This window comes from Puntigrus tetrazona, chromosome 9 (assembly GCF_018831695.1).
Source record: "Puntigrus tetrazona isolate hp1 chromosome 9, ASM1883169v1, whole genome shotgun sequence".
NCBI lineage: Eukaryota > Metazoa > Chordata > Actinopteri > Cypriniformes > Cyprinidae > Puntigrus > Puntigrus tetrazona.
In genome coordinates this window covers 6,487,238-6,514,717 of record NC_056707.1, presented here as the reverse complement: position 1 = coordinate 6,514,717, position 27,480 = coordinate 6,487,238, and the positions used below count along the sequence as shown (strand labels likewise).

General features: G+C 37.5%; 3 protein-coding genes across 4 annotated transcripts in view; all 3 read left to right on the top strand.

Annotated features, from left to right (window-relative positions):
* LOC122352171 (transmembrane protein FAM155A) overlaps positions 1-13,309 on the top strand; it is a 97,790-nt gene extending 84,481 nt beyond the window's left edge. The window contains exons 2-3 of the mRNA XM_043249750.1: positions 6,096-6,267; positions 9,149-13,309. Coding sequence (XP_043105685.1) covers positions 6,096-6,267; positions 9,149-9,426 — 450 coding nt within the window. The 3' untranslated portion in view covers positions 9,427-13,309. The remainder of the gene's footprint in view (positions 1-6,095; positions 6,268-9,148) is intronic.
* Positions 13,310-16,513: 3,204 nt separating this feature from the next.
* On the top strand, positions 16,514-22,109 carry abhd13 (abhydrolase domain containing 13). The gene is made up of 2 exons (XM_043248918.1): positions 16,514-16,697; positions 18,290-22,109. Exon 2 carries the CDS (start codon positions 18,335-18,337, stop codon positions 19,346-19,348), a length of 1,014 nt encoding a protein of 337 aa, XP_043104853.1. The 5' UTR covers positions 16,514-16,697; positions 18,290-18,334; the 3' UTR covers positions 19,349-22,109.
* A 252-nt stretch (positions 22,110-22,361) lies between these two features.
* tnfsf13b (TNF superfamily member 13b) lies at positions 22,362-27,480 on the top strand. Of its 2 annotated transcripts, none has more exons than XM_043248919.1 (7): positions 22,362-22,786; positions 22,874-23,155; positions 24,073-24,160; positions 24,526-24,582; positions 25,558-25,682; positions 25,783-25,948; positions 26,445-27,480. In XM_043248919.1, exons 2-7 carry the CDS (start codon positions 22,886-22,888, stop codon positions 26,555-26,557), a joined length of 819 nt encoding a protein of 272 aa, XP_043104854.1. In that variant the 5' UTR covers positions 22,362-22,786; positions 22,874-22,885; the 3' UTR covers positions 26,558-27,480. The 2 variants fall into 2 exon arrangements, with proteins under 2 accessions (XP_043104854.1, XP_043104855.1); XM_043248920.1 differs by having other exon boundaries at positions 22,376-22,786; positions 25,798-25,948.

Sequence of the window (27,480 nt, the reverse complement as noted above, 5' to 3'; positions counted from 1 at the left end):
TGCTGAGTGAGGGAATCGGCGACGGTTCGCCTAGCATGCCAGCTCCATCTACTGGCCTCTGCCTGCCACATCTGCAGTACGCTTGAATGGAAAAAAAATGGATGGAAGTACAGAAGACTGAAGAAAATGATTACATATTATGCTGTCTGATAAATGAGTTCTCTGACATCAGATTAATCGGCTGATTAAATTTTTAAAATACTGAAAGAAAAAAAATCATATTAGCCATTCAGATAGCAGTGAATTGAGGTAAGTATTCAGGTCACAAATGCGCAAGTTTATAGAAGCCGCCTGCGCCGATTTAACCAGCTATTAGAAACATAAATGGCCCTTTTAATGCAATGTCCTTCAGCGGCATTCAGCAGAGACTGTACGTCAGTGATGCAGCTCACCCCTGTGCTCAGGTTGTGTTTAGCAGCGATAATGCATTTATATTCATCTGAGAGGACTCACCCCTCATCGCATCTCTAATGGAGCACCGGACAGCAGAGATTCAAGGGGTCACGCCAAACTCACGCTGCAATAAAAAAAAAATTCAACGGCCGTGAGAGGTTTTGGCAATATTCTACACAATAATAGTCGGGATACGAAAGGTGTTGTCCCATAAATGTTACAAAGGAAAAGGTTTTTTTTTAGGTATTCATCAGGTGCATTCATTCAACAGCAGAAATCATTTTTAAGAAAGGTTTAATTTAAATGGGATGTTGACTTAAATTTCACTGTTTCTCTTTATTATAATTGTTCTCATATATTTCTAAAATACCAACCATCAAGTCTTTTAATAGGAACCTCAACATCACATTTGAACGAGTCCATCCGATATGGGGAAAAATAAGAGAAATGTCTGATTCTGAATATATTTCTTTCAGTAACGGATAGTATAGATAAAATAGTTTAAGTGCTATCAAGTGCAAGTTAAGCTATGACCATGTATCAAATCGTCAGTCATGTTAAATTGCATTTATTTTAATGTAATTAATACTTTTATTCAGCAAGCACTGCATTGAAAAGTATCAAGAAATACACGAAACACTTTATAATAACGTTCAGTTGCAAGGCATTAATAAGTGATTAGTTAATGATGAATTAATCGTTTAAAACATGATTATTAGTTCAAATGATTAAGTGATATGTTAATATTTGTATCTATGTTTAAGTGTTTGATGATGATTCACTAATTATTTACAAAACATGACTAAGTTCATAACATCATGAAATAATCCTTATTAAAAGGTTAATACACTGAAAAATAATTTAAAAAATGTTTTTAAGGTAAGTAGTTGCAAACAATATATTTTAGTTACATTTAAATAAAAAACAATTGTTGAATCAAATGTAGCTAAAATATTTTTTTTCCATATAGTTACTGGTTAAGTTACTAGTTATATATTATTAATCACTTGAATAATTGAAATATCAACATTTTACTTTCATCTACTTTAGATTAGTTTACCTCATCTAGAGTGTAAACTACTCATCAGTAAATGTTTTACAAACCTGCGGGTTACCGGTTGTGTGTGCATACACACTGGGGTGAAATATCTACCAGTGATAAGTAAAACATTTACAACTGAGGAGTAGTTTACGCTTTAGATTAGGGGATGCAGACCCATAGTAACTGAGCAGTCCAAATTCTAGAAATATTGGAGAAATATTGAATATCGCAGGTTGCCAGATTGAAATGAAATACAGTGTATCTACCTTTAACTGGCAACCCAGGGAGTCGAAATACGATTGGGTAAACTGGGTAAACTGGGTAAACACTGACATTCCGGCCCGGAACACACATTTTCAAAGGAGAAGAAGAACCGACTGTAGCATTGTTTTTCAGATAAACCAGTATGTTAACTTAGCATGTTTCTTAAATATCTTAAATAAACATATTATGGTATTTTTATGCTTTAGTAGATCTTGCATACGGCACACTTAAAATATATCAAAATAAAACATTTTGCATTTTTACTTCATTTTTTTGGCCACGGTTTGCGTCTGATCTCTGTGTTGCGGTCGGTTGTTTGGATGTATTGATCATACAAGGCCAATGCCAGCATTCGATACCAGCATGCAGCTTCAACAGGAAATATTAGTGTTGATTTGACAAATTAATAGCCCGGATGAAGGATGTGACATTCCCATGTTGAAGGCTCCATGTGTGTAAAACACCCAGGAATTAGCTCCTCTCTCTCTCTCTGTCAGTCTGAGCAGGCCTGTCACACTGTAGCACTGCAAATGAGCTCTGTATTAATGTCATCATGTGCCAACTCCAAATGCCACCAGCACGTCGCCACGCTCACAGTCTCCAGGGGCCTGCTTTTGTGTGCCACATTTACATGGGAATATGCATGTGTGTGTGTGTGTGTGTGTGTGCTCGTCTTAAGTGAGCGCGGCTGGCTGAGGTGTATGTGTGAAGCTATCATTGTACTGCACTGCTCCACTTTTTCCAAAACTGTCTGTCACTGTCACAACGCTTCACACATCATTCAGCACTAAGGTTGTCAGGATCGTCACCAATTTTGATAGCGCAGCAGAAACTAATGTACTGAACACCCTCTGTTATTTTTTTCTAATGTTAACAGAAGTAATAACAAATTGAATTAAAATCATGGCATTCCTTTAATTAGTAATCAGCTTATTTCCCAATATTCAAATATACGGTATATATTTATAAGAGATACATAAAAAATGCAGTGAATTGAGAATGACATATAATAAGGTAGGAGCGTTCGTATGCATACTAATACAGACCGGAGCAGACATTGTGCAGGATGTGAACTGAGTAGAGTTTGCAAATAACAATAAATTATAGCATTGACCAGATGACCAGAAGTGGTGATTATAAAGATGACCAATAGGATAATTTATTAACAAAAAGTAAAATGTGTGACAGGTCTAAAGGAGCACTGGAGTAAAAGGCACATTTGACTTTTTTTTTTCTCTAAAACCAGTAAATGGTACAAAAAGTCACTCTAAGCACTTTTCTGAAAGGCGTTATGAACTGTGTTTGTTCTTATTTTGCACTGTTCTTTAAGGTTATAACGTTATAAAGACTTTTACTTAAAAACAAAAAAACTAAGTTTAGATGTTTTAACCTCGTTAGAGCTCTCTGTTTGGATGGGCGTGGCGGATTGTAGAAGTAAACGCCCACTGCTGTGATTGGTTAAAGTTGTGTATGTTTGAAATACTATGGGTGTCAAAATGAACTCGTTAATACATTCAACAAATTAATTTCAGCTTTTTTTTACGCACGTTCCATGGTTTGAGAAATGGATAGGGATGCTATCAGTGTTGCCAACCTAGTGACCAGTTTTCGCTTATTTAGTTTCTCCTGTGCCGTCTCTCATTGTCTCTGCACACACATCTCTTTTCTCTCTCTCTCTCTCTCTCTCTCTCTCTCTCTCTCTCTCTGCGTTTGCTCTGTTCAGTGTGTCAAAGCAGTAACTTTTTCTATGCTCAGAATTTGCTAAATGTATATGATGAGCGAGTACATCATGAATCTCATTTTTGTCTTATCACAAAACACTACGGTACGCATCAAATAAGTGCTTCTTTTTGGACTATTGTAGCCTGGTTGGGTTGTCACTGTTGCCTAACAACACATACCTGCGTGAATCGCCATGGACGTAAACAAGAGTACAATTTGTAAATCAGTAAATTTGTAAATGGAGCTAAACAGGCAGGGGTGTAGAAGCAGGCGTCGTTTTTCTGTGGGGGTGGTGCTTATCCACACTATTACATCATAAAGTGACACATTCCACAAGCTGTTGTGTTGTTTATATGTTGGACTAATAGGAACATTTTGAGTTCTGAAACTTACAGGATGTATTTATAGTTCTATTACCTTTTATCAAAAATTCAAGGTAATTTTGATTTCTCGTTTCAGGGCTCCTGTATGCACACGGTCTGGTTTCTTTTGGTTTGGGTGGTCCTTACAGCAATGCAAAGCTGATTCTGTGTGAATTTTATTTTATATTCATATGTTTTTGTTATTATTGTCATTTATTGATTTGTTTTGTAGATCTATGTAGAAAATGAGATTCGCTTGTTCTCACTATATTGTGAGACAAATGTCTTGGTAATGTTTTTCAGTTTAGTTCAAGGTATTTAATGGATAATTATTGTATTTGGGTTAAAAAAGCTTTACGCTAATAATCAAACATGCTGCATGGTTCTGTGAAAGTAATATCGGTGCATTAGTATTATTATTAATACAGTCGCCTGCTGCTTTTTTCCCCGCCTCTGTAGACCTTATCCAGAGTAGTGCCATATTTAATTTTTGACAGGAATGAAAACAAGGCTGTGAGGCATACAAGTTCAGTGAGTTCAATGGATTGTACATATAGATTGTTGAGCTGGTGAAAGGTTTTCCTAAAGACTGCAAGTTTATCCCTCATCGCCTTTTTTCATCCGCGTTAAAATTCAAAATGGCGTCTAACGCGACTGAGGTTCGCTATTGGTCGTGCTGACTCGAGATCATCACAATGTCCTCAGATAACTCCTACAAAAGCTTTTTTTTGCACCTCGGAAAAAGCTGTTTGTTTTGCATGTCAGTCAGACCTGCCTGAAATGGCCTGGGGAGGAGACAGGAGGCTGCGGTCGTACCCCTCTCTGTGATCTGTCATCCTCCACAAATGTCTGCTTTACCTCAGTCTCGGGAGGGATTCATTATATGAACAGGCATTAGCAAATGCCCGCTGAGAGGTTTGCTCTCTGCAAATCTAATAAGCACTTACAGGCGATCCAAAGCGGTAGAGAATCAAGGCTGAGGAAGGAAATGTGCTTTTTAAAGAGTTTACGCGAGTGACGCCACATAAATATTTCATTGGGGATGGCGGTGTGACATGATGTACAGCTGTGTGCGGGCAAGGCGCTGTGCTTAAGGCAAAGACAGTGATTCATTGCGCTCATAATTGCCTGAGCTGTTATTGTAGATGGAGTCGACGACCTGCCTGCACTCTTCCCTCGGCTGACATCGACGTATTGCTGCTACAAGTTCGTTGCGTGCTTTGAGAACAGTTTTAATACGCGACGCGGGAGAGAAGGTGTTTATGTTTGTTTGAACTTGTTTCAATGTGTTTTTTCCCTCTCTCTATCTGGATAAAATGAGTACAGAATCGTTCCATTAGGCTCCTGATGGGAGAGAGGATATGATGTCACGAGCTGGCTCAGCTGTAACTAATGGCTGCTGGAAAACTTGCCAGAGATTCTCCTCAGTCTTTTATAGAAGAACCATTAATGCATTACGGCCCATTCATTCAGTCTTTTAACAGTGGGTAGGATATCGTGTTGTACATTAAGGAAACTGTCAAAGCGAATGGTTTCGGTTTGATGTATTTCTTCCTCTTGTTTGATTGAGCATATTTATGTGGGGAAAAAAACAAAACTGCTTGTTTGCATGGTTATGTATCTAATTCAATGCCAGCTGTGCTGTTACAAAGTATAACGGGCCACAAACAGAGCCCTGTTGCACACTGTCTACAAAAGAGCTCTACGTCATCCCAGAGGAATATTTTATTGGTTACTTTTCAGTAATGTTTAATGTAAAGCTGCCACTCATAAACCTGATAAACCACTCATGACAGACTCATAAAAATAGTTTTTAAACATCTAAGTGGTTCAAGAAGCAATTAGTCCTGCCCCAAACTCACAATATTGGTTTAGCCATCATTGCTTGCATCAGGAATTTCCCAAAAGCATTGTTAGCCAGCCAGGGAACGCAGATTTCATTGTTAGCGGCATAGTTCAACAATTCCGGTTTACCCATGAAAAAAAATATACAAATTAGCACCTATCTACCGTATCTGTTGACATTATTGACAGTAAAAAACTTTGTGAATTGCATGGTGTTTGTAATTGATATTTTATGAAATCTATATACGAAAATATGCATAATGCAACATAAAACAGCATACTGTAAACATTTGACTGTGAGTGACAGTAAATGATGAAGAGAAAGAAGGCTGCAAGGTTGCCAAGATACATAGGTGTGAGAGCTTAAGCCATGACTGTTACCGCGGTACTGATGATGTAATCAATTGCAATGGACACCCAGACTGAAGCACTTACAGCTCTCCTTCTGTACTTTTCTCTCTGCACAGACTGTCTACAAACACTGGCTCTGTGCCCAGTTCTTCCACACCACACAGATGCACTGCAGCAACAGGATCCCCTGCAGGAAGTACTGCCTGGAGGTCCAGCAGAGGTGTCCCTTCATATTGCCTGACAATGATGAGCTCATCTACGGAGGAAGCCCCAGTTTTATATGCACAGGTGGGCACTTTGACCTTTTCTCATACAAACAAATCACCAGCGGTTTCCTCTTCTTGAGAGGACTGAGTCATTAGCTGTGACCGAAACCAATGGCAACTGCTCCACTGCCTAGTCAGTCAATAAATTAAACAGTTTTTTTATATGTATAAATAAAATGTTTTACCTGCTTTTATTGTATATTTTTATTGTATAAAATATATAAAAATAGAATAAAATAAAATATGATTTTAAAATTAAAAAAGATTATTTAATGATATGTATATAATTTTTGTTTACTTGTTTGAATACTTCAACTTGAATGAAAAGTGTTGCCTAAACAAGTGGCAGTTTGTCTATTTTGACATTAATTAAATACTATTAATTTAAATACTAACAATTAGAAAAGAAGAAATGTTTATATTAGGGCTGCACGATTATGACAAAAATCATAATTGTCAGTTCTTCCTTTGAAATTTGAATTGCCTTTATTAATTACGATCTTCACGATTTACACTGAATGATGTTTAACGCCAGTGTATTTATTATTATTTATTGCCAGTGTTCGAAGCAATCGCATACCATATTTTTAGATATTTTTAAGAAACAAATGTTTCTATAGAATCAAGCCTCAAATGTGATTTATATATATAATATCACATATACAAACACTCATATGAAAGAGGAGATGAGCAAAGCAACACACATTTTCGTTATCTTTGAGGTATGAAGTCACCTTTTAAGAAAACTGATTTCAGACTGGCTTACACAGCACCAAAATGTCACAACTGATGGAACAGAACAAATTCAAATGAACTTTAGAGACATATAATGACTACAATGCTTATTTCTCTGTGAGTTTAAAACTGAATCATAAATCGAATCTTTATCCTTTTACTAATCACCCAAACACACATACAAAATTGTGGGATGTCACAGATGGCAAAGGATAGAACCAAATAAAGGCATCACGGTAGACAGGATGTTATGCAAACATTGGATTTGGACCATTTATTTCCTGAGTGGGCAGCGTTTTCCATTGGCACTGCTGTTCGGTCTCTGTTGCCTCCTTATGGCTGAAACAGGAAGTACAATCCTTGCCTCATTTTTCTGCTTTTACACTTTCACCGGATGAATGAGCATGATCATATCATATTTACGCGAAATTTGAGTTGACTCATTTCATTTATAAATACTTTATCTTTACATTTTCCTCCGTTTAGTCATTTTAGCAGACGCTAAAATGACTAAACGGAGGGAAAATGTAAAGATAAAGTATGACTTGAGTAATTGCATGCAATAAGCTTTCTCCAATCTGCATGGTAACAATAGGGCTGGTGTACTCGAATGCCCCGAACAGTGTTTTTTGGGATATGCTCCTCTCTTAATCTCAGATGGTGCTTGCTGAGTGGTGCATGTGAATGAGCACTTTGGCCTCCCAGTGGCCTGCAGGCTTGTGCTATAATGAGACAAACTGATGATAAATGGGGAACTGAGAGCAGAAGAGCGCACACCGGCTGAGTGGTCACACTGTAATTACCTGCCCTTTAATTGCTTTAAGTATCCCCACTTAACACAGACTGGTCTCGCAGTGCTAAACTTTACACCACCTTATGCTTCCATCATCATCCCAACATGACCATAAACACCTGTCATCAATGATATATGTATGTCAAGGTCAAGTGTAAAAGTAAATGATATATTGCACCATATTAAAGGAACAGTTCGCTCTGTCTATCTATCTGTCTATCTGAAGCTGTTTGTTTAGCAGCATCCTTCAGAATCTCACACAGAAGGATTCAACTTATATGGGTTTGGAACGACATGAGTGCACAAATGACGACAGAATATTCATTTTGAGTTTTACTATCCTTCGAATATTCATTTCAAGTTTTACTATATTTAATATCAGTCAGAGAAGTTAGGTGATCACACCAACACACAGAAAAAACATGAGCAATAATATCATAAAGGGGACCCCTGCATGGTTGTGTCATGTTCAGCAAGTCTCTTAAAATTTAAGATAATTCGACCTTTCTATGACAAACCAAATTATGTTAAGGCTGTAAAATGTCATGCTTGATATTATTTTAAAAAGAAGCCCTGCAGACTCTCACAACTGTGTGTCAAGGTCAATAAATCTCATAAAATGTCAGATTATTTGACCTTTTTATGACAAGGTTAGTTCAGGGTGTAAAATGTCATGTCGCGAGACCTTTTAAACACTTAGTGATATTTGTACATTAATTTTCATGAAAACAAAATATTTACCTTGAAAATCAGATTAACTTTTTTTTTCCCAAAACATTACACTAATATGCGTACACTCAACAATTAGTACTTCATGATAATAGTAAAAAAAAATGTTTTACCTTGTTCTAAAAGAATCCAATTATGTATATTTAACAGTTAGCGAATTTGTATTAATATTTGTATACTGAAAATTAAAAAGATTTGTGAAAATTAAAAAAATAATAAAAATAATAAAAAATAAAATAAATAAAAAATAAAAGAAGTAATTTTTTTTAAGGTATTTTTCTTAACAAATCAACAAATTATTTAATAAATTATAATTTTTTTAATTTTCACAAATCTTAATTTATTAAATAATTTGTTGATTTGTTAAGAAAAATATCTTAAAAAATTACTTCTTTTTTTTTTTAATAATCATTAAGGTGTGTACACACAAAATTATGACAACACAACAATTCATGATACATGACAAAAAGATTTAAAACCTCGATGGTCACATCTCTTCACATTATTTCACAATCAAATCCAAAACCCACAAAAGCAACATGAACAAAAAGTACACTCTAGAAGAATTAGATTTTGAAAAGTTTCTTTTGTTACTCAATGGCGAACATTTATCATGGCCCTTAACTTGTGTGTTTTGCCGGCCCAGGGCTCCAAGAGGACAACCCCTCAGACGCAGAGACAGAGTGCTGCGATGTCCGATGGGACAGCAGGGCGGACAACAGCTCCAAAGGCACTCTCAAAAGAACTCACCCGTCGTGTCAGCACGGGACATCCCTGACCTCGTCAGCGGCCTCTAGACTGTGCAACAGCAGACTCAAACTCTGCTTGCTGGTCCTCGTCCTCCTTCATACTGTTGCCACTCTCACAGCATCCCACAATCCCACCGGGTTCAACCTCACCTCCAGCTCCTCCAACGAGGAATGACGGAATAGCCACTCGGTTACAGTGGCGATTCCAGCGACGTGACGGACCGTGGGCAACTTGCTGGGACCTCTGATACAGAGACTGTGGACATGCAATCAAAACAAACCAAGCAAACTGACGAAGCTAAACAAACACTGGACGAATCCAATCAAGCAACAAGAACAAGGGACAACACCGTAGCCTTTGTTGAAAGAGACTTCTAGGGGGCGGAGTTCTCTCGCACCATGTTTTTTACACTGTGTCTATGGTTTGGATTTCTGTTGCACTAGATGACTACAGGATCTAATTCACGTTTCTTTTTTGTTTCATTTGGGTCTTTGTGCAGGAAGGATTGGAAGAGACGGATGAGTTAAATGTACAGTATCCAAGTGAATATTCAAGACTGAGCGCGTGTCTATGTGAGCGAATGAACGAGAGCGTGTGCATGTGTGCCTGTGCTTGCATCCGTGTGTCCACTTAGATGTTCTTCTCGTTTCTCTTCGTAATCACAAACTCTCTGAATGCTGCTCTATTCATTACGAGGGTTTCTATTGTCGTTTATCCGCTGACAAATCTGCCTAGACAAATACCAAGACACCCAAAAAAAAACCCAGGTTCAAACTCTCCCGTTAAGATCCTGTAACCTTATTAAGGTAGCCTGATATTTCTGTTGTTGGTATGATGTCATTTCCTGTGAGGTCAGGTCAGTAGCTTTGGGGGTCTGGGTACATTAATGTCGCTTATTCACGTAAGTGCTCGACTGAAAGGTCTAGGTATCCAGACTTCTGTTTGTTCCCTCGGTCTGCGAAAAGACGTCCACAAATCTGTTTTTAGCTCCATTCGTGTTTTATATATTATAGTAAGATATTATATTCTCTACCCTATATTCTGTAATTGCATGTTAGAACCAGTTTAGACAATGCTGCTAAAGTTTTAAAGAAATAAACCCAAACGATCGGAAAACAAGAGGAACTCTCGCTCCGAGTACCATCCAAATTGCTATCTGGCAGCATGAACCCAGCCAATCAGAGCTTACCAGACAAATTACCCCAATCGCACAGAGAGGATCCATCGTTCTTTATTACAGTAAAGGGCTTACCCATCATCCACACGCAATCAAACACTCCTGCATGTAGAGATTCACGTGGCATGAATAACTCAGTGAAAACAATGTTAATTTGTTGCAAACCTTGAGATAGTCATGTCGACAGGAAGTTGAGGAGCTCCAGATAGAAGAGCGAAGGCCCGTTTCAGGTGGCTGGGCTGAAGAAACCGGTTCGTTGTGTTAAGAAGGGGATAAGTTAAGGGCTGATGTATTATTTTATGTTATTTTTTTCTACAGGTATGCTCTAATGAGGATGTGTCACTGTGACACAAACACAAAACAAAGCCTTGAGTTTAACTAAGTTCTCTAGACAGCCTCAGTGCGAGCCTGTTGAAATAGCAGTCCTCGCACCCGTGTTTCCATCTCATAGGACATGACTAATAGCGGTTAATGTTAGGTACGCATACATATGTCATATATCGGGCACGGCTAGCTTTGAGGCTAGGTAAGCTAACTGAAAAAAGAAGAAGTGTTTTGTAGCCATATTTCAATTGTGTAAAGCAGGCTAACATAGCGCATGTCATACGCACTCATTTCATGTAATTTTATTCCTTTCCTGTACATATCTGTAGATTGTCTGCATTAAGGTGCGGTCACATTTACGTTGTGCAGTCAGTTAGCCGAGTCTGGAATCGCGCATGAAGAGAAACTTTTTTCCAAATGCAAAATTTGTGTCAGATTCAGGTTTGATAACATTTGAGTGTAAGTTCGTAGTCAATTTCGCATCGCTTTCAGATTTCACAACTTTGGATGTGCAAATCCATCGCAAAATTTCGTATCGAATTTCGAAACATCGCAATTCATCGCATTTACCAGTATTCAGCTGCCTATATTGGAAATTCGCTTAAGTTTGCCAATGTGACCAAGCCTTTAAACTACATTGGAAAAAAGCTGATTTTTTTCTCAATGCGTATTATCATCACATGCAATACCATTAAACTAAAGGCAAATTTAATAACTTGGATTTTAAGAGAACAAATCAATCCATTTGCCCTTTTGCTGTTTAAACTACCATTAGCGGTGACCTTTTGAGGTGTCAGAAGCACAAAGCGTTTTTTTGTTTTCTGAAATTGACTGCTGATGCAGTTCAGTTCAGCTGATTTAAAAAAAGCATTTAACCCGAACGCCCAAATGCTGGGAGAGAAACTACTTTTATTCCACTGTTTTTAAATTTCAGAATTTTCAAATAAAAATAGTCAAACAGCTAATTCTTGGCTGTGCAGGGTTTTTGAATTTGGGCAAGCTGAGGTTTATCAAACATCTGATAATAATGACTTTTAATATCCCTACCTATAAATCTCTGACTTACTGCCTGTAGGCCCATCTTGGCATTTCATTAAACCAATATGTTACCAGAAACACCGTAACTAGTTCTACAGGTACACAGTACTATGCATGATATGGAATTTTGACCATATGGCAAGGCCCATTTGAGATGTATAAGGGCAGTCCGGCTTGCTGTGCTGAGGACTTTGCTAATGAATAATTAGAGGGGAGTACTGAGAGATACAGTATACCCTCTCGAGAGCTTATTAGTTGGTTTATAACCCTGGACATTCAGCTCGGACCACCTGCTCTGGAATAGCAGGCAGATCAGAAATGATTCCCTCTGTTCATCTCCAAACAAAACTAATTCTGTCTCTCCAGCTGGGCCTGACGGTGAAGGAAAAGATGAGTTAGAGAGAGATGGGCTAATGACAGCAACATATTATTCATTTGCTCTGAAGTTCTGGATGTTTGTTACAGCAAGACGAGCATGCACACACACCGTAATACACACATGCATACATGCTTACCCTTTGTATATATTTGGCGACGCTCTACAAGTCAGGAAGGATTCGAGTTGCCTCATTTTCAACACTCATGTCAAAAAAGTCATTCGGTTTGCCTGGTATAAATTTGGACTAAAGCATTGAATCGGTCACCAAACGTACTTCGAGCGCCGCCATTCACAACAGTGCTGACTAAAACGTATACCTAAACTGAGAGCAGCGTCGTGGTTGCTCAGATTTGTCACATTTGTAAACATGTTTCTCTGTGTTTGTTGGGATTCAATCACCATACAGTTTGTCTCAGCGACCAACGAGATTGAATGTAACAGATGCCTGCTAATATCGCTAAACACCACCAAACCTACTATAAGATGTATTTTATGCTTGCACATGTTTTATGGTCATTTCCAAGTACTGATCCAGTTGTGTAAGTAGTATTCCACACTGCGTAATCACTTAGCAAGCAGAAATACTTTCTTTTCTGAATCCTGTGGACCTATGCAGCCCTCGACCTCAGTTGTTTTTCTGTTGTAAATACGTTACGAGAATGCTAAACAATGTGTGTCTCTGTTTGATTTGGAGGTTTCCTTGTGTTCTGAGTTGGTGTCCTTTTTTAAATCCTCTTTTGTAAGTGTCAGAGATCATTGGTTGGTTTGTGCTGAGATGGATACTGAGAGCGGAGTGGTTTCATCACAAGAACTGTCCTCTTGGTCACAACCTCGGCACCTGAAGGCTGTGATGCTGTTTGTGATGGTATGTGCAAAGCAATGACTTTAAGAAAATATGAGAAAGGTTTAAAGGCATATAGAGATAACATTATGACTATGACTACTGGAAAAAAAAAATAATATTATATACTACCGGTATATTGTAATATTATAGATGATTTAGTTCAGTAACCTATTTAATTTTTTTACAAGCAACTTTGATGAAATAATTTATAAAACAATCTCACAAGTTATGATCTTTTCGAAGGTATGATTATACTGCTAAAATGATTAAAGTTGTGTTCTGATGAAAAAACAAATATCGTCTGTTCATTTGTGTGGATGCTGAGTTTTAAGATAAATTGTCTTTTAAAGTGTCTCTATGGGTAATAAAAGGTTCAAAGGTTTTGGGAGTACCAAACCACACAGATTGAATGCATGCAAGGTCAAAAAACACTTTCATTTTCTAATTATATGCATTTTATTTTTTTTTGTTCAACGATTAAAACCCCTTCTGGTGATTTGTCGATTTCATTTAAAGCAGCGTTTGTGAGCTTTTAACGCTCAAAAAGCGGCACCTAGTGGCAAAGAATGAATTAGCATTTTTTATTCAGATATGCTAATTAGCGAAATGCTAATACTTCACGTTGACGGCAACAACTCGTTTGATTCAGAGTCGACTCTTTCTTTTGAGAGAATGACGGCTCACTTTCAGATTTTAAACTTTGCAGGATGTTATTATTCACTCGGAGCTGTGTTAAACACTGGTTAAAACACTGTTAAACACAAAGTCATTTGCTTTTAGGTTTGGGGTGTCATACTTAGCTTGAAAACAGCTGTATATTGATATATATTAATGATAGATATATTACACGTAACACAACACTACATTGAGTTACAAATATCGAAAACTTTTTCCACCACATACTTTTTTTCATAAAATGAGAACGAGTTTTAGTGTGCTTTAATGACTAGAAGTATATTTTAAATGTACAATTTAGCCTACAATCAGCAAAAAAGTGGACATGGAGATCAGGCATTAACTCATTTAATCCCAAGTTTTTCCCAGACATGAAAATATCCAGAGGTGTCATTAGTCACCCATTATTGTTTACAAAATTTATTGCAAAAGTGTATGAAAAATTTCAGTGTTACCCTGAGGTGGGATACGGTGACTAATGAAATCTTTCTGCAGTCTTAAAAAATGTTATATATCTTACAACAGCTATTTTAAACAGTTTCATCACATTTGATGGTTACTATTATGCATAAAAAACCTTAACATTGATAAGAACAATTAGATAAAAAAAATAAACAAAGTTGATTTATCACGGCATTTCAAACTTGTTACTTTTTTGTACATTTTATTTTATTATTAGTATTACAACATCATTATTGAGAAATTTTTGCACATTTGAATTTTTAATTTAGCACAATTTTTTCGACCTTGCAACGTTTTATTGCCATTTACTAGCAACTGCAACTGGACTGACTGTATTACAAAAAAAAGTTTGCCATTATGTCACCGGTCACTATTCTGACCATCAAGATGTTTGCTCACTATGACTACATGACCACAAAAAAAAAAAATATATATATATATATATATATATATATATATGCATAAATTAATGCCAAAGGCCCTAAAGATATGTGTACCAAAGATTTTTGTCATATCTTTATGTTAACATACTTTACTAGCTTTATGAATTTAAAACTTTTTTAAGGTCACTATTGTGACCGGTGGGAATAAATGGGTTAAACAGAATCATTAATACATGTGAAAATTTAACAAATAGTTGTAACCCGACACAAGAGAAAGATAGGAATCATGTTCATAGCAGTTGTCTTGTGATTAAGGGATAAAGCAAGACTTCTATCAGCGAGGTATGCATGTTTATCTGTCTGAAGTAGTTATACGAGCTTACAGGTTAGACCTGATCAACCGGACTGAATCACCTGAGGGTTAACAGAAATAACAAAGAGCAGTCATGATGAAAGGACAAAAGTAAAGCCAACAGACATACAGGCTGAAACGGAAGTTGACCTCACAAGTTATAGCTGTTCGAATGTAGATTAGCCCTAAAATTATTATAAGAAATATTCAAGACTGCAGTACTGAAAAGACTTCTACTGAAGATTTTCTTCAGTGCAGTACCAGTGATGGTGAAGTCAGCCCGTGTCTCAGTCTATCTTGAGCATTAAAAGCTTACGCGTGAAACTTTCACTCTATATCAGATGTCATGTACTTGTGTTATTTGTATATTCAAATGATCACTTTGGCTACAATTACATTCATTGCGATTGTGCATGGAAAAATAAACATGCAAATTATGGAATCTCAAAAAAAAAAATTATAATAATAATGTAATTGCATTTAATAAAGTGTAACTACTGTTTATTTTATAGGCTGTCTATTATAGTTTACAACATTTTTTAGAACAGTGAGTTAGCACATCTGAATTATAAGGAAAGGTACACGTACATAAATATAATACATCTATTATATTTATAGCGTGGGGAGACTAAGGATGTTATGACAAGGGTACAGTAAGAGTTTTAAGGTAGGAATCCAGTTCCTTTAAGTACTGATACTGCACTGCCATCTATCAATGTGGATCAGCTTGAAGATTCTCTATGACACATGCTGCTTTTCACTTAAAAAAAATATTAATCTTGGGCCAGGATTCAGATCCCTATTCCAATCGTCATGAAATCGTCATGAACTGCTGGTCTTGATCAAGGGCACATCAGCTAGTGGAGCTTCTACTGCAGGCTGCACCATTTTTAAAAGCCATCTGAGGTCAGGTAAATTAACAACATTAGCAATAACGATTAAATGTGTCAGTTCAGTAGAAACAATGCTTTCCTTCTGCAAGAAATAAGAAGTGATTTTAGTCATATGTTGGTGACATGAAGGGCTCTCCGGCTCCCGTAGAAAAAGCTATAATGCCCAAACCAGGGCCTGCAGATGACTGTTGGTTGCCATATTACAAGAGGACGTTAAAATGTGGAAAAACTGAAAAGAAAAGAAGCTTTCCATTAAAGCCTATCCTCATTTTTTTCTAACTTTTTTTTTGGTTTATTTTTTACAAAAAAAAGTGTGAGAAATATTTTGAGATGTTCAAGACATTTTTTTTTTTTACATTATTTTTTTTTATTTCATTTAAATTTTTTTCAGCTTTCAGAATATCACAAATGATTAAAAACGATTAGCTATATAATCTCGCAATGTGATAAAAGCCTCAATGTTTTCTGTTTTCAAAAATTAAAGACCGTAATAACATCATGCTTTTTCCCCTTTTTAAGAAATAAATACAGTAAACATTCACAGAAAAGTCACCTAACGTTGTACAGAAGGATTACCTACTCAAAGTTATTTAATGTGTTTTAAATGTATAAATGCATACGATGTATAAATAGCAATGGTAATGGATATATATATATTTGTAGCAATTATGAGAATAAACACTTATAAACAAACACGGACGTTGAACTCGCAGTACGTGTTGACCCTCTCCAGAAGGTTCCGCTGTTTCCGCCCGGAACATCTTAGAAGCGACACCAGTGTACAGCAGCAGTCTGGCTAGATTTGCTGCTAGCCACAGTGGATCAGCTGATATTTCAGGGCATGTTCGTGTAGATGACCGCTTCACCTGCTCGTGAGCTCAGCTCTCTGAAGATGTGCCGCTGAAGAATGCGATAGATGTGAGTAGTTTTGTATCAGACTGTGAGCAGATGTGTTGTAGACATGGCTAGCAGCTGTATTAGCTGTGCAGTGCATGCAGTCCAGAGGGGAAAAGCTGCTGTCAACATCAATCTGTCATCGGTGCGTTTATGATTCGTGTCAGCTGGGTTTGGACTTCAGGGTGTTTTCTCTCTCACTGTGTCAACAGCTGGATGAAAAACAAAAATGCGCGGGGTTTAGTGCGGACCTGCTCACAGCGTTATGCTGTATGGTTTGATATTGGGGTCAGATCGTGGTACAGCTTCATTTCTATTGTATTGCGAAAGTAATGGTGATCTGGGAAAGAAAACATGTTCTCTTAATGTATGCGTGTGCAGTACAGATGAACGAGTAAGTGCTGATCCTCAACTGCATTCCAGTGTAATTGATTGGTCGAGACTGGACTTGGTCCCTAAACACCATGAGGGCTCCAGACAGCACTGTTGTGTCATCACATGATAACCCTACCTTAAAGAATTAATCTCCCTGTGTTTAGATGACTCACAATGTATATGTGCACCTGCTCTCTGCTTCTGAGCTGGAATCAGAGGGTAATACCATAGTATTTCAGTAAAGGTCATGGTAGGTCTTGGGGGTGTGACCAAAATCCTGTATCACAAATAATTTAATGTCATGGTAACTGTATAATGCAATATAGTTAACAAAAATGTTTATATATTACATAACTAAACCTGTTTTATGGATAATCCTGTGAATTAAGTGCTTTGCAGATGAGTGCTTCGTCTGATTTGATTATCTTCTCTTTTTTTATTTGGGAATTTCCATTAGGGAAATTCAAAGAGAGAGAAAACAGTAGGACCGATTTTATAAAGCAAGTAATTCTAGCCTTTTCTGATTGAATGTGGCACTTTCAAATTTGTTGTAAAGTGTTTGTTGAAAGTGTTCAAAATATGAGTATGTATGTATGTATGTATGTGTGTGTGTGTGTGTGTGTATATATATATATATATATATATATATATATATATATATATATATATATATATATATATATATATATATATATATATATTTTTTATTTTAATAATTTTTTCTTTATGTAATACACTCATACATTTTGTCATTTGTCAAGATGGACAAATGCGAAATGTGCTTATTGCAAACTCTGCAATGTATGTAAATTTAGCCGTCGACTGCTGCCCTGCACTTTCCTCCTCCATGTTTCGTGTGTTCGATGGCATTTAACGTTCCACACGTGCTTCCCACATGACGTCATTAAACGAGGCGAATTACTAAATTGTCGCAGTTTTAATTATCTGCCTGCGTACATGACAGTCGCATTGGCACATATCTGATTTCTGTCTGATTTATTTCCACATATGAATGAGGTTTGAAAGTGAATTGTGAAATATCCAAATGCATGCATTTACATTGTCACAGAACAGATCCGATATGTGTCACATATAAGAAAAAAATCTGAATCGGGTCACAGTGTAAACAAGGCCATAGATTGATTTTGTCCATAGAAATGTGCTATCCATTGGCGAATAACGCATTTCTATCCACCACTGAATAGGACCCCCCCGCAAACCTACCTTCTGTGTTTCCCCAGATTACGCCTGCAGTGAGTTTGGAGACTCTTGTCATCCCAGTTGTCATGGAGAAGCCATGGAGGTTATGGGGGGCACTGGAGGCGTGCTTGCTGACCATTTGCTCGTGGTCTTGGGGAGTCTGCCGTGTCTCCCTTCTGGCCCTCATTCTGACCTTCCACCTGTACGGAGGCTTCATCCTGCTGGGACTCATCCTGGCCTCTGTGGCCGGCATCCTGTACAAGTTCCAGGACGTGCTGCTCTACTTTCCCGACCAGCCCTCTTCCTCGCGCCTTTACGTTCCAATGCCAACGGGAATTCCCCACGAGAACGTGTTCATCCGCACCAAAGACGGCGTGCGGCTCAACCTCATCCTGCTCCGTTACACCGGCGAAAACCCCGCCGCTGCTCCCACCATTTTATATTTCCACGGCAACGCGGGGAACATTGGACACCGTGTCCCGAACGCGCTGCTCATGCTGGTCAATCTGAAGGCCAACGTGGTACTGGTGGACTACAGAGGCTACGGTAAGAGCGAAGGAGAACCTAGCGAAGAGGGACTGTACCAGGACGCAGAGGCCACTTTGGATTACGTCATGGCCCGGCCGGACATCGACAAAACCAAGGTGGTGTTATTCGGTCGCTCATTGGGTGGAGCGGTGGCCATCCGTCTGGCGTCATGCAACCCGCATCGAGTGGCCGCCATCATGATGGAGAACACTTTCCTGAGCATCCCGCACATGGCGGCCACGCTGTTCTCTTTCTTTCCAATGCGTTACCTACCGCTCTGGTGCTACAAGAACAAGTTTCTGTCCTATAGACATGTTGCACTGTGCCGTATGCCGTCTCTCTTCATTTCGGGCTTATCAGACCAACTCATCCCTCCGGTGATGATGAAACAGCTGTATGAGCTGTCGCCGTCTCGGACTAAACGCCTCGCCATCTTTCCCGAGGGTACTCACAATGACACCTGGCAGTGCCAGGGCTATTTTGCCGCCCTAGAGCAGTTCATGAAGGAGCTTCTTAAAAGCCATGCCCGAGAAGAGACGGCCCAGGGGACGTCCAACGTCACCATAATCTAGAACAGTAACTACTACTGACTGCTCTAAATCTGGACCCTCTCAGATAGAATGTACAATTTATTCTCTATATTTTATTATTTCCCCCCCAACTTCATAAGCTCTTTCTTTCCATTGATCACACACCAACAATTTATTAGTTACTATTTCATTTATTTAATAGAGAAGGCGGACGTTTTTTAAGACTTCAGAATATTTTTTTTTGTCAGTTTTTATATTAAGTATGAATGCATCTGCCTCGAGAATTAAATGCCCTCTGAGTCCTTTTCTTTATTTTCTGATTTTGCCCTCAAAAGCATACATAAATCCGTACCACACATGCAAACGTAATTGGAAATCGTTAATTTACAATGGTCGGAACTACTTTCTGAGCTTGAACTGTTGAGTTTATGCGTCAGTTTTAGAGAAGTAGTTTAAAATTCATGAGTTACGTAATAATGTCTGTGGCTTTATTTTACTCATTAAAGACAAACTGCTACTCCAAAATTCCCTAAGCCTACTGAACTAAACAATTTTAATGAACTACTAAACAAATTGAGAAGTTATATTCTTATTTATTTCGTTTATATGTAATATATATTCACGCTTTTTTTCCTAATAGAACAGAGGGCTCTAAAATATTTTTTTGCCTTTTTAAATTCCAGTGAATACAGTTAAATGGACCAGGGGCAACTGATCCTAGTTCACTCATCTTTGTCTATGGCATTTCATGCATTCAATCTTCTATACCCGGCTGTAATGTGTTGAAGCTTTATTTTATCACACTGCCTTCTTTTTTTACGGAAGGTTTAAAATCCACTCAGGAAATCAGCTCATTGTGGTTTGATCCCATGTTTTGGATTTGCATATGGAGCTGTGTGTGAGTAGTATAGATTTCTATACTGATGTTCATGCGGGCTACAGTTCACTGTGAGCACTGTATGAAAATACCAACACAACAAGACTAAAGTATGTTTACTCTCTCTCAGGCTTAGTGATCTTCTGAAAGTTAGAGTGAAATCGCACATAGCAGCTGCTTGACAGTGTTCCAAGCACAGTCCATTTGCACAACTTGTATATAAGGTCTTTCCTTTCTCTTAATAAGATCAAATGCTTAACATCAGATCTTTACCAATGACCTGTTTTTATTTGGATCATGTTGAAAAACCTGCCCATTGGTGACTGTTGCACTGTGTCACACATCCATTTTCTAGCATCTTCCTTTAAAACGCAGAAACATTCACGACAATGTAACGATTAATCAACTCAAAAATGAAAATTGCCGTCATTTACTCACCATTTATGCCTTTTCATAACTGCATGGCTTTCTTCAGCGGAACGAAAAGGAGATATTTTGAAGAGTACATTGGCCACTCTTTTCCATGCACTTGCAGGTAAAAGCCTCAAGTCTCTTCAAAAGGACTCATTGATAAAAGTTCACAGCCGAGAAGTTTTGCTGTTCGCTAAAACTATTTTCCAATGAGTTGAATCTGTCCTCATTCGTTGTAATTGAAGATCAACCAGCGCTTTCTTTGAAATTTCTCCTTTTGTGTTCCACAGGAGAAAGAAATCATACAGGTGTGGAAGAGTAAATGCTGGCAAAATGATCATTATTTTGGCATTATTTATTGTATCTAATCAGGTTCGTGTTTCTGTAGTCTCACATTGATGGTTGACCATCAGGCACCCATTAAAAGTGAACGGTGGACTTTGCGAACCTCGACCATTATGTAGTGTTGCATCAATGCACATACAAATCTGTAATTATTGCATGCTTTAGATGCTCAGCACATTTCGTTTAGCTCTGATGCACTTTTACGCTCACGTCTTTTGTAATGCGTGAAAACTGCCTGTGAATTTTAAGATGACAGATTTCAAGGCAGAGTGATCCTATGTCAGTTTGCATGCAGATATTGCTATCTTCAATCCAGAGGTTATATCAGGCTTCCAAAGTCCACCTTTCAGGATTTTAAGGGCTCTTTCGGGCCCCGTCATTCTTAAGGGTGCTTACGAGATTGTATAGTCGCACAGCTGAGCTCTAGATGTCTTCAGTTATGTCTAGTATTATTTATGGTTATTAGTTATGTAGTAACAGGACAGTTGTAATCGAGTAAGAAGTGGAACCAGCCAATGCAAGAGGAAAAAGTTTCTAAGACGTCAGCTTTTGGATGGTTTCTATACATAAGATATTTTGTACATCACTTTATTGACCTTTTGATTTTAAAAGAAATAATCTGTAATGGTCATTATTGATCTTATAGGCCCGATTCATAAGAACTGCCTCTAAATCTTATAGGAAATCATTTCAAATTAAAATGATTTGCAATGTGACATTTAGTTGAACTCAAAGTGACGTGCCATGATACCTTATTGAATGTTTGTGTGGTTGAGTGTAAACCTTGAAACAAAGATGCTGAACTATGACAAAAAAAATAAAAATACTACTTAAGAGTTTACTAGATTTGACTAACGCACCATTGGCATGTTCTGGCCATTCTCTGGGGCTAGTTTGTATGTTGAAATCTCATTTCATCTTGTTCATAATCTGAATATATGAAATAATATAAAGTGCTGCTCATGTTTTATATTTGCTTTTTACAGTAAATAGCAGAGCGGAAAGATTCAGTTCTGAATGTGCAAAGGAGGGTTTTCTTATTCTTTCGACATTTGTGTTTTGAGCTATGGATTTTCTATTCGAATCATTTGTTCATGTACATACAGTTGGATCACTCTTTCTATTTTCTGTGTGGTAACATGCAATAAAGAAATCAAACCCTTCTGATAACTTGGCTGCATGAGTCTGTTTGTACTTTGGAGAGTTCCTGTTTCTGGTTTTCACTGTGGAAACTCCACGTTTAAAAAGAACGAAACTGATATGCTGGTTTTGTTTTTTGTTTTTTTTTTGTTATGTTTGATTTCATACCAAGAATAGCTTTAGTTTTTCTTGTCACTGTCATTTATAAACTTTCTTATCTGCTATTAATTTATGGTTATCAAGTCTGACCTTTTAATTCATCTGCCTTTATGTGCACATTTGACGCAGTTTGGCGGAACAGCCACAAAGTAAGTGGTGACAAAGCAACTTTCAGTTGCAGAGCAGTGTTAAATACGGTGGGTGTGGACAGCTTGGCAGGAAAGGGACACAAAAACTAGACCGTTAGCTGGGGAGCTGCTGCAGGCAGGGCATTTTTGTTGAGTACAGTAGCTTTTGAACTAAGTTTGACTTCAACTGCTGAAACCAGTTTTCTTCTGTTCCACATCAACAAATATCAGCTTGAAGAGGAAAGGTAGTTGTGTAAGAGTCTGATCTGGGATTTTTCTGAAAGAAATGTATGCTAAGAGCTTCGGGGGGACATTAATTCCATATAAAGGTGAACTGGATTGAGCAGGCGTAATAAAAAAAAACTCCAGACAAGCTTCTTTCTGAGTAGAAACCTCTCACTTTAAGGATGATGTTTTGAGGTAGGTGGAGATCTTTAAAGAAGTTTCCTCAGATTCTGTATGCTATTCGGGCTACATGTACTCACTGATAACCATATTTTCTAAAAGTTTGTTACCACCATGCCCGGTGAAGATGTCGGTCCAGGTCGGGGTGAAAGGAGAAGGTTGCCCTGGCTGTTTTTGGTGCTGGTGATTGCTACCATCACCTCCTCCTCCCTGTCTGTGATCTCCCTGTACCACATGCTGGCCCTGCAGGCCGAGGTGGAGGGTTTGAGAGCTGAGGTGGTCCGCAAGAGAGAGGAGCAAAGCGGGACACTAGAAGAACCCGTAAAGGAGGCAGAAAAACAAACCCATCGGCAGGAAGAAGAAGAGGGCAAGGGGAACATTGAGGTTTGGACCACAATACATGTACATCAAATGTCCTTCTAAAGTGTTGTGTCTTTTAAATGTGATGGAATGTAAAGGAACTGCATTAGTTAGCAGTTAGTAGTCACTTTGGAAAACTGTCTAAAGGATCATATCTGGGTAAATTTAATATCCGGACTCAAGAGTCTTATGGCTTGTTGGAGAACGAATGCACTCTAAACAGGAAACTATTCAGTTCATCAATTTTGTTGATTACATTTAATCTGAATTACAGTATGTAATCAGATTTCCAAAAAATCAAGTGCTCATAATCAGATTGCAGTTATTTTTGATAGATTGCATGATATGTTATTCACACAATGGCAGTAAATCATTTGTAATTTATTGATTTTAAATACATTCCCAAATGAGTTTCATCAGTAACTCTCTTAATGGTCACACTGGTAAACAAATATTTCTGTTTTTAGTGTTTAATTAATGATTATTTAAATCAACTCACGACCCCACTACACTTCTTATATTAAGCTCAGGGGAAACCCTGGTTTAATGAAATATTTAAACCATTTTATAATGTTGAAAAAAGGAATATTTTACTTCTCATAGCTTCTTTTTATATCGATATTGTACATTCAATGCCGAGTTTAAAACAAGTTAGATGAAGAAAAAAAGGGTCGTTATGCAGTGTCATTATTAAGTAAAATTTTCTGCTTTTAAATGAATACATTTTTTACTCACAGTTTAATGGTCTGACATCTACTTGTTTCAAACTAACTGTGAAAACAATGTATATTTTGAGCACTTTCATGCTGGTCAAATTGTCCGTTATAATCTACCACATACAAGACCATCTTTATGAGTTCCGTGCCAATAACAGACCGTCATGAAACGTAATCTTGTGTAAGCTCTTTGAGCCGTTTATGTTTCTGGTCGTCTGTGTACAGTATCTGCAGCAGGCTGAGATGGATGAACCCGTAACAGACCATACTGTCCTTTCAAAAAGGAGCCTGGGTCGTACGTCAAACAAAGCAGGCAAGTGCACACTTCTGCTTATTCCATGAAGCTCGTCTCTGCTTTTCTTTTTTGAGCGTTAACTGAAATGAGCTGTGGTTTTTTGTGTATACTGACAGGAATGGTGCGGAGGACAGATGGTGTAAGATTAAAACCACTAAATAAATTAAAAAAACAAAAACATGCACAATGTGCAAAAGTGCACCATTATACATCTGCATATCCTGTTGCTTTATGAGTCACTGAATTCAATGTCCTTATAATATTATTACATAAGATCCAACTCCATAATCGTTCTTCACTTACAGACAACATTTTAGGAAGTATTTAATAATAATGCATTCACGTTCTGTATTTTTTTTCCGTGTGAAAACATCTTTCCACAGAATCCCAGCCCTGTTTACAAATGATGGCAAACAACAAGAAAAAAACCTTCCAGAAAGGTACTGAAGGAGTTTTGTAAAATTGCGGTATCGTAAATGTCATTTTATTCCATACAATCTGGCACAGACTTGAGCTAGATTACATTCAGGTGATCCATTTTGTCAATTGTGACCTTGCGTTTTGCTAGAGCCATGGAAGAGTTCATTTTACTATGAAGACGCATTGTAACTTCATTTGTTATAACTGGCCTTACATGTTCTGAACTTCTGCACACATTCTGAACACTTCCATAACATGTCAGTGATGAAAGGAAAGTTGCAGAGAATCCTATTACTAGAATTGGGCGCAGGATTTCATTTGAAAGTTCCTGATTATTTTGATCTGATTTTACAGCCCAGTTCCAATCGCAACTAAAATACAAAATAAATAGCATAAAGGCCTGCTCCTACCCCAAACTCTAAACATAACTGAGCAGATTGTACAGAAACCTATCAATCATCCAATAATTTGCTAAAAGATAAAATACCTATGATATTGTTTTTGATCTTAACAGATTGAGCGGCACATGCCAGCTCAGATTATTTGATGTTTTTAACACAATGTTTAAACTATTATAGGAAGGATTTGAAATCTTTATCTGACCCAACATAAAACAATATTTATTTTAGTGCTGTCAAATGATTAATTGTGATGAATTGCATACAAAATTTTTACAAAAGTATGTATGTGTGTGTGAGTGTTGTATATTTATTATGTGTGTATATATATATATATATATATATATATATATATATATATATATATATATATATATATATATATATATAATACTATAATACATGTATTTACATCATCTGTATTTATATGCATGAAATTGATATTATAAATATATGTATTATATGAACACATGCATTTTTGTGTATTTATATATACATAATAAATATACACTCAATGCATATGTATATTATGCGAACCTTTAATTTGGATGCAACTAATCATCTGACATATATTTATATATTTATTTATTTTGTCAGAGTTTGCTTTGGAAATGTGCACAGCCATCCCATGGCAAGTCGGACTGAAGCGTGGAACAGCTCTGGAAGAAGAGCAGGGCACCATTTTAGTCAAAGAGGAAGGATTCTTCTTCATCTATAGTCAGGTACACATACGTTCTCCGTGTACGACGCATTCTTGAGTCCTTTTGGCCTCTTTGAAACATCCCAACACCGTGCTCGGTGTTTTTTCCTCATTATTTCAAGCTCTCCTTTTCCCAGGTTTACTACACAGACTATACGTTCGCCATGGGCCACATCGTGATTCGTATAAAGAAGAACGTGGTTGGAGACGAGAGTCAGCACGTTGATCTGTTCCGCTGCATTCAGAGCATGAATCGAGTCAATCATTTCTACACCTGCTACACGGGAGGTGAGTGTCTCTTTAATCGCTGTTACAAAAGAGGCCACATTCTCATCACTCTAATGCTTCCGGACACTTTTCTCAATTTCATTATTACAAATAATTTTTACAATATCTGTATTATAATATCTGCTTTTCTTTAAGCTGAATGTAATTGCTTATATTCTTATTTCTTTCTTGTGGTTTTGGGTTGAAATGTGAACAGTTCTTTTGTGACGAGCACCCAGTGACAGAAACTAGACCACATTCGTTACCACACGGTCAGGAAGTCTAGAAATAGAATGCGACCAGTAAATGCATGATTAATATGTTCCAAAAATTCCAAATATGACGTTACGATTGCTTTTTACTTTCGGATTACTTTCAGATTTAAATATAATGTACCGCTGCGAAAATTACTGTTAGAGTGATTTAAATGTCTTCTAGAGAAGCACCGCGCATATATGAATAAATATATAATGCACTTGTTATTACAAATGAATGTAACTGAGCATCCGATGTGCAGGCGTGGTGAAGTTGGACTCTGGGGACAGACTGGAGCTTCTGATACCTCGTACCCATGCTAATATCTCTCTGGATGGTGATTCCACCTTCTTAGGAGCCATAAAACTGGCCTGACGTTGGAGAAAGGCTTTGGATCGGACACTGAATGCGATTGGATATGCTATTGTTATTACTCATAAGGATAATTATTATTGATATTATAACTGGACTTCATGAATACAAGTGCTGCTTCACGCTGTGGGTTATTCTTGAAAATGTCTTCGCTGAATTACTTGGTATCCATTTCTTTTGGTTCCCACTTCAGTTGCACGCATGCACAAAATCGACGTTATTCAGCCTATTCAAGTTCCTCTATGTCATGATTATAATGTCATTCTTCATAATGCTTTAACAAAATGCACTTATACACGTATGCTTCTTTGAACCCGTTCAGGTGTGTAACAACCATTTTTGACAATCCAGTGATGGATAAAATCGTGTCCTGCTCTGCATTTTTTATTTAATTCATTTTAAATGAACACTTTATTTATCGCATTTTACTCTTAAGATGTGTTATTAACAATCTCTTGTTGGGTCGCGAGCGTGCGCACACACACACACACACACACACACACACACACCCACCCACACCCACACCCACCTGTATTTAATGTTTTATCATTCAGAACTGTTGCAGGATAACACCTCAGCACGTGCTTTGGTTTTAACAAAGCACTTTGACCTGTATTAAACGAAAGCGTGCGTTCATCTCGTCTGTATGTTTCAAGCTTAAAGTGTATAAGCTTATATGCAGCCTCCGTGATTCTACCAGCAGATGGTGACATTATCACGCAGTGGAGGACCATCTCAAACAGAAAGTGCTTTCTTTGTGCTGAGTGCTCCACACAGCTTTCATATGGACCGCTCTTTCTGTTCATTGACAGAGGTTGTATATGCTTCTCGTATAGAAATAATCCTCATAGTATCACAGGCCTTGATATGCTGGAATTCTGTATTTACTGTAAACATAGTGTCTTTACAATAAATCATCAGATCAG

What these genes read in the sequence shown, in the direction of transcription:
- abhd13 (XM_043248918.1), top strand. Translation starts at nt 18,335, where the DNA reads ATGGAGAAGCCATGGAGGTTATGGGGGGCACTGGAGGCGTGCTTGCTG.
- tnfsf13b (XM_043248919.1), top strand. Translation starts at nt 22,886, where the DNA reads ATGCCCGGTGAAGATGTCGGTCCAGGTCGGGGTGAAAGGAGAAGGTTG. An exon ending in TCGTACGTCAAACAAAGCAG is followed by an intron (nt 24,161 to 24,525) that starts GCAAGTGCACAC and finishes ATCTTTCCACAG; the next exon opens with AATCCCAGCCCTGTTTACAA. An exon ending in TCTTCTTCATCTATAGTCAG is followed by an intron (nt 25,683 to 25,782) that starts GTACACATACGT and finishes CATTATTTCAAG; the next exon opens with CTCTCCTTTTCCCAGGTTTA.